The following is a 12,903-nucleotide window of genomic DNA, read 5'->3' as shown; positions in this document are numbered from 1 at the left end:
TACACTTAAAAGACACTTCAAAACATTGCTGTTCCAAGATTACTAAATCTCACAATCCTGGGATTTTATCCAGAAAGATAATTTCACCTTCACAGTACAGTCTACAGTCCAGTTATACTACAGCTCAATCAGCACACTACTTTCCAAATCTAGGTAACCTAGGAAGGGTTGACCTATGGTTAGCCTGAGATTTATACAGTAATGGCATTTCGTATATAAGCCTTCTGGCTCACACATATGCTATTATCATACGATGAGGTGCTCTGCAGCCAAATGAAACCTAACCTTCTCACACTCACATAAGACCTGGTACAGATCTTGTTCATCACCACGTATTGTACCAGCCCTTAAACCAGTCATCACCAACTAACAGCTCAAAAGAAATAAGGGGCAACCCAGTAACCATGGGACCAGGGCAGGATAGTGAATAAACAAAACAATGGTCCCTAAGGGGAAAATGCGGGCAAGTTCCTTAGCAACCATCAAAACGATTGGTTTGTTCGACATTAGATAATTTTCTTCAATTAGCTTTTTTTTTTTTAATAAAATAAAAAAAAAGATAGTTAAATTTCCCTTTTCATACATTTCATGGTAATAATAAATTGTGATATACGGGTATGTTGGTTGTTAAATAACACCTTCAATCAGCGTACCATGTTCCAAATCAAATCGGAAAACAGTCCACTAGTAACTTGTCAGCATTACGATCCCATAAACCTACTTATAAAGGGGTCATCAGGACAAAAGAAGAACTGGAAGCACATAAGGGTCATGGTACTACTATTAAAGGTTTGCAATGTGCCGATGTGGGGAATAAATCACCATTGAAGTAGAGGTAAAGATTACACTCAAGGCTAACCAATGGTTAACCACCAACTACGTATACATATGTGTGCAGAAACCATAAAGGGGTAGTTGATACTGTGGATCCAGCAAGGATTTCACACAAAAGAACAAAACCACTGTCAGGAGATCGGTGTTCTAAAAACCACTCGCAGTCACAGTCACAGTCAAAGATTGGTGCCAGGAGAGTGGACTCAGATGAAAATGTTACGTAACTGCAGTAATGAACTTTCTGGTGGATGCTCTATCCACTTGCGAATTCCGCATCTGTAGAGTAACCCCAGGCGTCAGACTGGATATGGAAACTTCAAAGCTTTGAAGCAGAAAATTGTATCATCACATCAAGAAAGCCATATAGCGCCCACTCCTGCATAACATCAGTTTCCTTCCATTTGAACCCCCGCCTTTGAGGCAAGCAGATGGACTGACAGAAAGGTACATTACCAAAACACATGAAGTTGAGTGTGGAAGTGGCCCCTTGTATGCATTACTCCCCCCGCGCCCCCTCCCACAAACCACCCTCACAACACACATTTTGCCTGATATCGGATGCTAACTTGACTAAGTGTGAGCTGGGATCCTGCTAACCAGGCACCAGAGCCAGTGTTCTTTTCCTAAACTGTGCCATTGTTTTCACAATTTGCACACAGCTATGTCCCTTGCAAAAGGTACCAAGGGCTCTGTGACCAGGGAGGGTCCCTAAGAGCTGCAGCATGTATTGTGCCAAGCACATGCACACTGACACATGGCACATTGTGTGCTGGAGGGGAAAAAAGGTAGTCTACATGTCATCCCTCTCAGGGTGCCATGCCCACCAACCACTGCTGTGGCATAGGCAAGTCACCCCTTTAGCAGGCCTTACAGCCCTAAGGCAGGGAGCACTATACCGCAGGTGAAGGCATAGCTGCATGAGTAATATGCCTCTACAGTGTCTTAGTTCATTCTTAGACATTGTAAGTGCAGCGTGGCCATATTATGTACAAGGGCTGGGAGTTTTTCATTACAAACTGCACAGCTCCACGATTGCTTCACTAAAGGCTGGGGAGTTTGGTACCAAACTTAGCAGCACAATAAACCCACACTGATTCCAGTGTTGGATTTAGTTCACAATGCACACAGGTGGCAACGTAGAGACCCCCCTGTATTTTAACCAATCCTTTAGTATAAGTCTGTGCCAGCCAGCCACTAAAAGGCACTTTTCTGACCCCATGGGGTGAGAGCCTTTGTGGTCTCTGGAGTCCAAAACAAAGCCTGCGCTGGGTGGAGGTGATTCACAATTCCCCCCACCCCCTTTGAAGGAACAGCGAAACTTTGCTATGCACCTCAAAGGCTCAGGCCTCTTGTTACACTACCTCAGGGCACTCCAGCTAGAGAAGATGACTGCCCCCTCTGACAAAGACCCACTTTTGGTCCAAGTCTGGTGGGAAAATTGGGTAAAACTGGGAGGGGTGACTACTCCAGCTTGGACCACCCCTAAGGTGTCTAGAGCTGTAGTGACCCCCTCCCTGAAGATTCCTCTATCTTGGTTTGGAGGACAGGGACCAATAGCGTTAGGAATGCACCCCCTCCCCAAAGGGTGTGGGTACAGGAAGGGTGGAACCACCCTTGGGGACAGTAGCTACTGGCCCTCTGACCCCTGTAATGTCCCTAAATCTAGGATTTAAGGGCACCCGTGAACCTAGTTCACTGGATTCCTGGCAATCTCAAGAAGAAAAGAAGCAAGAAAGACTGCTAAGCTGACCCCAGCAGAGAAGACTCCAGGCACCAACTTATCTTCACCCCAGCCCTACTGGCCTGTCTGCAGCTAAAGAAGCCCTGCTACAAGAAGGCAACGCATCCTGCAGGACCAGTGACGTCTACAAACCCCCAGAGGACTGCCTGTCCAGCAGAGGACCAAGAACTCCAGAGGACAGCGGCCCTGTCCACAAGTAACTCCAAAAGAAAAAACCTCCAGAACTGCCCCGGATCTCAGAGTCCTGACCACTCTGCACATGACGCTCATGGCCTGTGTCCAGGTGGCCCACTGGTATTCCAACCTGGTGTCTACCCCCAGGTTGACCCCTCCTGGCCAACACAACACCAGTAACCTGAAACCAAAGGACCCCACCCCCCCCAGACTGTGACCGGATCCAATGAAGAAGCCCAACTCCTAAAGGTACCCCTGCCCCGCAGCCCCCAGGCCTTGGGGAATCTGACTGACAGCCCTTCTCTTTGTCCAGAGAGTGGTTTTCCAGAACCAACCCCCTGGACCCAGCCTGCAGCATCTTTTGTGACCCCTGGGGTCTCTCTATTGAAAAGTATTGGGAGCCCAGCCTTGAGTTTGCACCTGCACCCAGCTGCCCGTATGCCTCTGAGGGTGTGATTAGTGCCTACCTGGGGCCTCTACAGTGCTCATCTAAGCCCCCCAGGTCTGCTTTCCGAAGACGCGTGTACTTATCTGCATGCAGATCTTTTCCAAGCCTCCCTCAGTACTCATAGGATTCCATTCCAAACCCAACACCAACTTTGACCTCTGCACCCAGTCGGCCACGTGTTGCTGGTGGTGCACTTTTGGGGTCAACCTAAACTTTGGCCTATGGGCATCCTAACCTCCGAAGACTGAAGTTGTAAGTCATGTACTTACCTGTTTTCTGTGCTAACTCTCCCTCACTCTTTTTGATATAGTATAGATAGAGCCAACGTCCTACAATTGGGTCTTAAAAAAAACTTTCCTCCATAGCTATCCATCAAACAGGGAAGAAGTTGGGTTGGTAAGAATCTGCAGGTAAAGAGTATCCACCAGAAGGATAGTTACTGAAGGTAATTAACTTTTTATTCCAATTAATACTTATAAATGCAGATTCCTCAGCTGTAGAATAGATTACACTGCCATACTGCTTGATGAAAACGTGTATCGACGCCAACATAGCTTTTCTGCACCACTTTACCTTTCTTAGAATCACACTACGTTATAAATAACTGATGATCCAGTCTTAATTACTTGGCGTAGCCAGGTAGTAAGTAGGTGACTACCCTGCCTAGTGTCCAACCTATACAACTACTCCCTCTCCTATGTGTGATGGGGTGGGGCAATAGATCTTTAGAAGCGTGATGGACTGAATGAGGTGGGAGTCAACACCTTAGGCAAGAAAGCAGCCCCAGTTCAACAGCAGCATGTCCAGGTAAAACAAACATGAATGGGGGACAAAAACTAAGGGTCTGCAGCTTGCACACTCACCCATCTAGCTGATTGCCACAAAAAACGTAAAGGTGAACATCCATAGGGAACAACTGCAAGGGCCTAAATGCAGTTGCCGTTAGAAAAGTGAGCACCAAACTAAGGTCCCACTAGGGAACAATAAGGGTTGGAGGATACAGATTTGTCATTACAACTGGGGATTTGAACAGCAACAGCTGGTCAGGCACATACAGGAATGCTGATCGCTCAGTTAACTATTCCTTAACAGTACCAATTGCACCACCCTCTCTGTGCAAGAGAGGGGTGACAGGCCAAAAGAATGACATCAATCACAGACTTTGGCTGCTGAAAGGGACTCTGATGCCCCCGCTCAATCTCCAAGAATGAAAGTGGAGCCCTCGGAGAGTGGGGTGCTGTACAACGTCCTCTGTGGGAGGTCCAGTCTGAACGGCAGCTTGAGTGGGGGGATGTGGAGAAGTACAGGTGGTCCGTATACTACACCCTCTTTGGCAATCCAAAACATTGAGATAGACTTGGGCATAGCCTTGGCGTATTTTCCCGTGAACCGAAACTAGTCAACTTCATTTCATCAGAAATGGGCCCACCCAATGTTCCCTTCAGCAGATACTGAAGAGCACAAAGCTGCTAGCACTAAGCATTTTCTGTTGAGGCAAACATGTCCACCTGTGGAGTGCTTCACTGGTCGAAGATGTCCTGGATTACCTCTAGAAGTCCTCTCAGGCTGTCTGCTCGGACATTCAGAAGCCCTACTATTTAACTGATGGTTAACCAGATCCCTTGGTGGTGTGCCATTGACCAAGTATCAACGGCTCCAGACAAATGAGGCAAGACCCTGCTCTCCCTTGCTTGTTGACATACCACATCGCTGTTGTGTTTTGTGTCAAAAACTGGAAGGACCAACCCTGGACGGAGGTCGAGGAAGGCCTTGAAAGCCAGCTAAATCACCTGAAGCAAGTTGATGTGAAAGACCTCATCTTCCGGAGACCAGAGGCCTCTGATCTCCAGGTGAACCCCAATGTGGATGCATCAGTCACTCCCGTAGTCATAGTTGGAGGGGGAGTGAAGGCCATCCTACAGCTGAGGTTTGCCTCGTTACCCTGCCTCGTTGAATATATGGGACAATTTTCTGGATGCAATCCTGAGGTGGAGGAAAGGTAAGGAGAAGAAAGGTGTTCAGTAATGAACCTATGAAATGGGGTCATTGGGAGTGCCTCAGTGAGATTTGGGCTTGTTGAACGAAAAGCCAAGATCAAACATTAAGGATACTGTTGACTACAGATGTCACAGTAACCTCTGGTGACCTGACATTGATTAGCCATTGGTCCAGGTATGGGAAGATGGGGGATGCCCAACGTTCTGAGGTGAACAATGTTACGCCAAAGGTGTGTGCTGCAAACTGGTAATGTGTAGAACCCACAGCACATGCATCCAATACAAGTGCAGGTCAGAGATGTGCAAATATACATCCTGCAAGTCAAATGACACCGTCCAGTCTCCAGCTTTCAATGCCTGCAAAACCTGGGCTAGGGTCAACATTTTTAATTTCTCCATTCTGACAAAGTAGTTCAACCCTGCCCTTCTTTGGCACAAGGAAATCGCTTTCATGACCCTTGCTCCTGCTCTTGCACTAACTACACAAGCCTTTGTGCAGGAGTGCCACAACTTCTTGCTGAACGATGGCAAGGTGGTCTGGGGGGGAGGTAACACATGTGTGAAATGAGGGGTGGAGCCTGAAGGAAAGGAAGGGTATAACCTCTTTCCACTTTCTGACGGATGCAGAGAACAGCTTCTCCTAGGCTGAAGGATCAGTTTGTCTGAAATAATGGCATTCAGGCTGCCTCCCACAGGTTCTGAACGCATTTGGGAAGATATCCAAAACTGCTTTACAGGAAGGTGGGGTGGGCAGGGGAGAAGGATGAGGAGGCAGCTTTCAGGAGAGATCTACAGCCCCTTTTTCTACCTCTGCCTCGACCCCTGCATTGTCAGACCATTAGGTTCTGGCGCTGTTGCATCTAAGCCTCATAGGGTTGCCTATGCTGAAAGAAGAAACTTCTGGTGAATCCCTGAAAGCAGCAAGAACTCAGCTAGTCTCTTTGGGGTTGCAGATATTGACGACCCAAAGAGGGGGCAGTTGCCTTGCAGGTAGGAAACATTTCCAGGCTGCATTATCTTTGTGCCCAAATTGAGTTCAACCGAATATCAAAGCCCTCAGAATAGATTGTACATCTGATGAAAAACAGAAGGTTGAGACTCAATGGCATATGACGGAGATCGAAGTACCAATCGCTGAATCCAATACAGAATTTACAGTGTTCTTAGAAGAGTTCAGACTACCATGAAGGGTTTCTAAAAATACCTCATATCTCCTCAGGGACATAAGCGACCATCAAGTTGGGCCATGCCCCATAGGGCATGTACCAAACAGACAATTGTGCCTTGTACTCAGCTGAAAATACCTTCATCCCCCAGACTTCTGGTTTCTTGAATTCTCTGTTCCAGGTGACTGAGGCGAAGGTGCCTTGTGCCTGCTCCGAGAATTGGATGCCTGAATCACAAGGCGCTCCGGGGAATGGTGAAAGGGGTGAAATGATTGGTTGCCAGGAGGAAGATGATAGAGCTGGCTACAAGTATTTACTGCAGGTGCAGAGAACAGCTTCTCCTAGGCTGTAAAACAGGTTACACAATGTCATTAAAAGGCAACAGGCTCTGTTGAGGGGTTCAATGGCAGTAGGACCTCTGTTAATACATATTTTTGACATCAATCAAAGAACAATTGCAGATCCAAACCCTCGCCTTCTTGATTACCAAATAGGACAGTAATTCTGGGATAGGGGGTCTGTTCCAGTAAGAGCCCACATAGCTGTGAAGGCTGGCACCAGTATTACAAGTCCCACGGCACCATTGGCATAAACATAGTGAGGCAGAATGGTGCTCCTAGTCCAGGGGTGAGCCGCAAACCTGCAAGACCCTGGCAAAAATGGCATGAATAAACATCATTGGGTCCGTACCCGGTTCCAAGAAGTCTGGGAAGTGAGGTTATAGAGCCAATGGATCTGGCAGGGGAGACACTGGTTGCATCGAGAAAGGTGTCGGTAGAGTCAGCTCACAAGTTGGGTCTGGCTCATGTACAGGCCTGGACCCATCCCGAGCTGAACCAAATGGCTCTGCCATTACCAACCCAGTCTCGGAGGAATACCATGCGAGAGCTAGGAGCCACAAACTTATCTCTTCCAGAGAGTTTCTCTGGCTATTTTTGTTTCTTCTTTCAGTTCCTAGGGAATGGGAGGAAGGAGACCTGGAACTTGGTCTTGATCGTTAAGGATATGCCTGTTCTCAGGGGCTAGGCCATACACAGTTTTTACTCTCATTCCTAGATTGCCTTCAAATGCATACTAAGGCGAGATTCACCAGAGTAGCAATCGTGATCAGATTTCAGGTATGAAACACATAGTGAATGTGAGCACATGGTTGACATCCGTCACTCACAATCTCTCCAACACTCAAAGCTTGTACGTTTTGGAGGATACATATCACTGCGCTTGATTAAATTTTTCTCTGGCGAACAGGTTCCAGATGAGCTTTGAAGGCACAGAAAAAAGGGAACAGACAAGATGTCAGGGTGCGCTGCATGGCTTTGGTGACGCCACACGATCCCATTGCCTGCATTGATGCGATGCCAGCACCCTCTACCAGCAACTTGAAAGCACTGAAATTTCCAGATCCATCCTGATGTCTTGGATAGTTCAACAAGCGAATAGTTTGCAGATAGACTTGTCCATTACAAAATCAGTCATCACTTTATGCAGATGACGTGCCTTTTTTGTAAGATCCCCCAGGGAGATGGCATCAAGACTAATAGACACACTAAACATTTTTTGGTAGGGTTGCAGGTAAGGCAGTGAATTGTGACAAATCAAGTTATTTACCAGTGCAGATTGTGACCTTGTGACAAACTGACAGACCTATCTCTGTGAAGAGTCAAAGTTTAGCATGCACTGGCATGCAGCTTCTGCGTGATCCACAGTGAAGTTGGGCTCTTAATATGACACCCTGAATGGAGGGGATGCGAAAGGGCCTGCAAGGTGGACTGACTTCAAAATTGTAATGCTCCCTAGGGTGCTGAATACTGTAACATTCTCCATAAGAGATATTAACCTTTTTTCCCCCTCAGAAGGTGTGATGATATGCACTTTTTCCCCATTGGCTAAAGGGGTGCCTCAAGTAGCACCTGAGAACTGTCTCAAGGTGGCTTATGACTGTGGCTATGGCACGCCAGCATATTCAATGGTGAACGACTACCTCTGTATGCAACAGACTGTCTCTTCTATGGTGAGAATAGGATAATACTTACCAGAAGACTCGAATTTCTCCCTTGCCACCAAATTGGTGCTTGGCTTTTGGTGTAAGGCTTTGAAATTAATAGGCTGGGTGGGGAAGCTACGGAAACACCCTTATTGTGTATTACATGAATGGGCCAAGTTGTGTCACTGCCAGGGCTTGGGGCCCTGGGACTTAAAAGGTAAATCAAAATTAGGAAATGTTTGCGCTGGAACTCCCATGAAATCCTTAAATAATTTGGTCATTAGAAATTGTACACCTTCCAGATCTTTAGTTCCATGTGCCTGATACTTATCAAGATGTTCTGGCAATCTTCTACGACTAGTCCTCTCAAAGCCAAACTCCCCACTAATTGAACAGGGACGAAAAGGTGTATTGGGCACTTGGGGCAGTTTTATCATTTACAATCAAACTTACAATCTTTTGGCGCATTCCTGTCCTTTCCTGGCTTTGGTGCACTTTTGGTTACAGAAAGCCAATGCAGGAACCCTTGTGCCATGGTGCTTGCGTTGTAGGCAGGACAGACAGGCTTCCTGTTTTTGTGCAGGAAGGTATCCCTTCTGAGGCACTTTCCTATTTCTGTGTGTGCTGCAGACAGCACGTCTGACATGGGGAGCCGTAGCATTTTGACAGATTCCCAGGTCTACCACTAATTGTAAATCTGGGAATGCAGCAAAATCCATAGGTGGATGGGGGAGACACCCATGCTCCACCCATGGGAACAACCACTCCCTGCTGAGGAGTAACGCAAGGTAAATATTTGTGATGCCTTGCATTAACCTAGATTTATCAAGCAGTCAGGGCCTCATCGGGCTACATCATCTATCTGCCTCCCCCCCCCCCCCCCCCCCCCCAAAACCTGCCTCATGCAAGGGCGATGCAAAACCTTGATAAATCTGGCTTGTGGTGAATGGCCCAAATCTGTCTGCTGGCTTGCATGCACAGGGATAAGACAAAAGAAAAGTGGAGGGAAGCAAACAATGGTGTCTAGGCAGGTAGTGATTTCAGTCCGAAAGTGCCTAGTTCAATTCATACACTTACATAGCATATATTACATACCCTAGAACTTGTGAAAAATGAAGAGAAGCGCTAAGTTATTGCTTAAAATGAGATCACAATTCGTTAAAGGAGATTTAAAAGAGCACTCCAGGTTTCCTTAGGGTAGTGGACAGATGTTCAACTCCATATATCGCACTCAGGAAGGTCTCTGGTCACGTCAGTATCTCGGGGCCTGGTGGGATCACTTTCATATCAGGGTGGTATCCCATGAGCCCAGAGCCACTCTGTGAGGCCTGTCAAATGTATTTCGGATTTGCAAACATTTGCTCTTGCTACTGTTCCTTTAGTGGCTGTGGTAACCATTGCTGGTGCTTCAAGGTATTCTAGGTGTCACATCATCTGTGTTATATTGTACCAAAATACTAGTAATGATCTGCAAGTACATACATACACAAACACAAAGTGTTGGGAACCACTGGCCTAGAGAACTTATTTTTCATCCCTGAAGCTCTTCTCACTCTCAGCAATACTCTCATTGCCCAAAGCAAATTTCAGTCATGCGTTTGTATATTGCAGACATCCACAGCAGTTACTTCAAACATCCTCAGAGGTGACTGCACAAGCCCCTGCCACTTAACTGCAGGCACCATTAATTGACCTAATGAACTCCTCCACTCCCGCTACCAGTTTTTTGTTAGATTAAATAAGATTTCTGGTGCTCAAGAGGATTAAATAATACATCTCACTGGTGGGAAGCGGATCAAATGTAAAGCTGCCAATCCGTTCCTTTGTGTGCGGAGATGTTGGTGGGTAGCAGTTTGAGAAAGAGGTATGACTTGTGCCTTCAAAAATCACAAAGTTGGCTTTTATTGTAAATTTCGAAATAACGTTTGTAAAATGTTGGCTATGAAAAACTAATGAAGTTACCAGAGTGTTCTGTAAGTTTTGCATGCGACATTTTATACAACGAAGAAACTGATTTAATATCTGCTACATGTTAGATTTTTATCGGAAATACTCAAATTAATAATCTGATGAACACTACATTCCGTGTGAAAAAAAAAACAGGTATTCTGGTTTGATACACGGATAGATTCTAATGAAAGAATTCATGATGCTTTACAAAGAATGACATCGGTTGAGTTGGGGTTTTTTATTGGATACATTTTCTTTCAAATTTACACCGTAATATACATATATTAAATTCATTCTCCTATTGGCTTCTTTACCAGTTACATGTCAGAGCTTCGAAACAGGCACATTTCCAAAAGAAAACACTACAAGACAAATACTTAAATTAAAATAAATGTCAAAAGTTAGAGGAACGAAAATGAACTATTTATTTGTATTTTCAAAAGGGAACAGAAAATCCAAATTTCAATCCCACTCGTGCTAGCAGGATTTAAAATGACGTTGATTTTTTATTTTTATTTTTTTATATGCAGTTTCAATATACATCGCCACCTATGTACACTTTTAGATAACCAATTTTGGGAGATCAAATACTTGAAACATAAAATGAACATCACCGAATTAAAATGTTAGCAAAAGAACATTTTTTGAAGGTGGTGGAGGGTTATGTAATGCCATTCAACGTTCCATTTACTGTCTTTTAAGACGCAAGAAAAGAGATTTGCTTTAATAAAAGCTAACAGTATGAAGAAAGGTTCTTCCACTTTTTTCTTCAAATTCTTGTAACAGTTCATCTATTTCATTGTCCATATCGTCCGTGTGTTGTATCTGTGGGGAGAAGCACAAAGCATGACAGAGGTTATCACCACAACAGGTCATTTTATAAAATTGTAAGGCAAATAAAACCCACGGGATTAGCATGTATAAGAAAGAGTGGATTAAACCGGGAACAGTCAACATCAGAGAAAACACACATTGCATTTATAGAGTAAAAGCTTAAAATCCATCCACATTTCTTTTACCTCATTGCAAACTCTGAAAGAAAATCTTACAGGAAGTATTTTTGTTAAAAGTGAAAAGACTTAGATGGCTCAATCACTGCCCTTAAACCTTACTTCAGTGGAGAAGAAACTAAAATGTTCAGACTTCACAACAGATTAGGAATGCCTGCAAGCCAGATCGAACCACAAAACGCTCTGAAACTGATCTTTTTAAGGGGACCTACTGCAATGGCCTCCTCTTCATGCAAAGATCATTCATCCAGCATATACTCTACCAAAAGTGCCAGTTCAGATCCCATTTTTTTTACTGCCACCTATAGCTACCACCATGGACGTCAATTCACCAAAATGCCAGAGGTGGTGGAAGTGACGTGACATTAGACCTTTGACTCTAAATCTCCCCGGGAAGTGGTATACCACGACCCGAATACATTACAATGATTGCCATAATTAAGTACCATAAATGCATGATAACTATAACAAAAGACAAATGTCCATTTTAGAAACCACCTACATTAGGGTTTTTACATGACCGTTGAAAGCGGTGGGAAGTAATACTTGCCCTCAATTATTATAAGCCATACATCTTCTAGGTGGTCTTTGGGGTTCTTCCCTGAGAAAATGTTGTGTTAAGTTGGATCAAATAGTGTACTTAAAAACATAATGTTCACATAATGTTGCTGAAAAGCCATCGATTCTGAAAGGACACTCATTCATATTCAAGTCCTTTCATGGTGTGCCAAGGCAACAAAACTTGACACTAATAAGACCCCATTGTTTTCAGTATGTGCTATGGGTTGCCCCACGTGTAAAAGACTACCTTCATTAAGCCAGGGCCAGCAGTTTATAATGCAGAGCTCCCATTAAAAAAGGATGCCCTTCTTAGGCCACAAATTACCTACAATATGCCATTGTCAGAATTGTGCAACTAATTCCATTACTATATCTTATGTCAAGGTTACCTCTAGTATGTCTGGGTCCGTATTTTATCCTGGTGCCCCCTCCCATATGCCAGTTTTCCTCTTTTGTCAAGAAGTATCTCCAATGAGCTAGCTCCACAGGTGCCCGAATGCCAATGTTTTGCTCAAGTGTGCCACTGATAGCATTTTTCCATGGGTGCCCTGTAATACAATAATTAATTCTGGTACACCACTATCGCTATTATACTAGAGGATGACCATTATGCCAATAATTATCACCAGCATGCCTGTGCCAGAATTCGTCACAGGAGCCTGTAATGCTAACAATTGCCTACAGTTTGACAGCAGCAGTATTTTTCCTGCGTGAAAGGAATTACCACTAGTATGCTAGGGCCAGTGGCAGATACTACATTCTTACCCATCCTCACTTACACTCACTCATTTATTCTCACTTCCTTGCACTCATTCACTCTTATTCAGTATCTTGCACTTGCTCTTAGTCACTCACTGACTATCATCCTCGCTTACTACCTCTCACGGACTTACTGTCAGTTTCTTACTCACACATGCTCACAAAGACAAATGGTCAAACATTCTCACCCACAAGCATGCACACAACATCCATTTAAAAACTTTTTTTCCACTTACATCATGCGCAACTGGAGATCTCGTTCCAGCTCCTTGTGCTCCA

General features: G+C 44.8%; 1 protein-coding gene across 1 annotated transcript in view; it reads right to left on the bottom strand.

Annotated features, from left to right (window-relative positions):
* Window positions 1-10,513: 10,513 nt before the first annotated feature.
* Window positions 10,514-12,903, bottom strand: part of SSU72 (SSU72 homolog, RNA polymerase II CTD phosphatase) — a 210,308-nt gene continuing 207,918 nt past the window's right edge. The window contains exon 5 of the mRNA XM_069241047.1: window positions 10,514-11,119. Coding sequence (XP_069097148.1) covers window positions 11,018-11,119 — 102 coding nt within the window. The 3' untranslated portion in view covers window positions 10,514-11,017. The remainder of the gene's footprint in view (window positions 11,120-12,903) is intronic.

Source organism: Pleurodeles waltl, chromosome 6 (assembly GCF_031143425.1).
Source record: "Pleurodeles waltl isolate 20211129_DDA chromosome 6, aPleWal1.hap1.20221129, whole genome shotgun sequence".
Classification (NCBI taxonomy): Eukaryota; Metazoa; Chordata; class Amphibia; order Caudata; family Salamandridae; genus Pleurodeles; species Pleurodeles waltl.
This window is presented reverse-complemented; position numbering and strand designations above follow the sequence as displayed.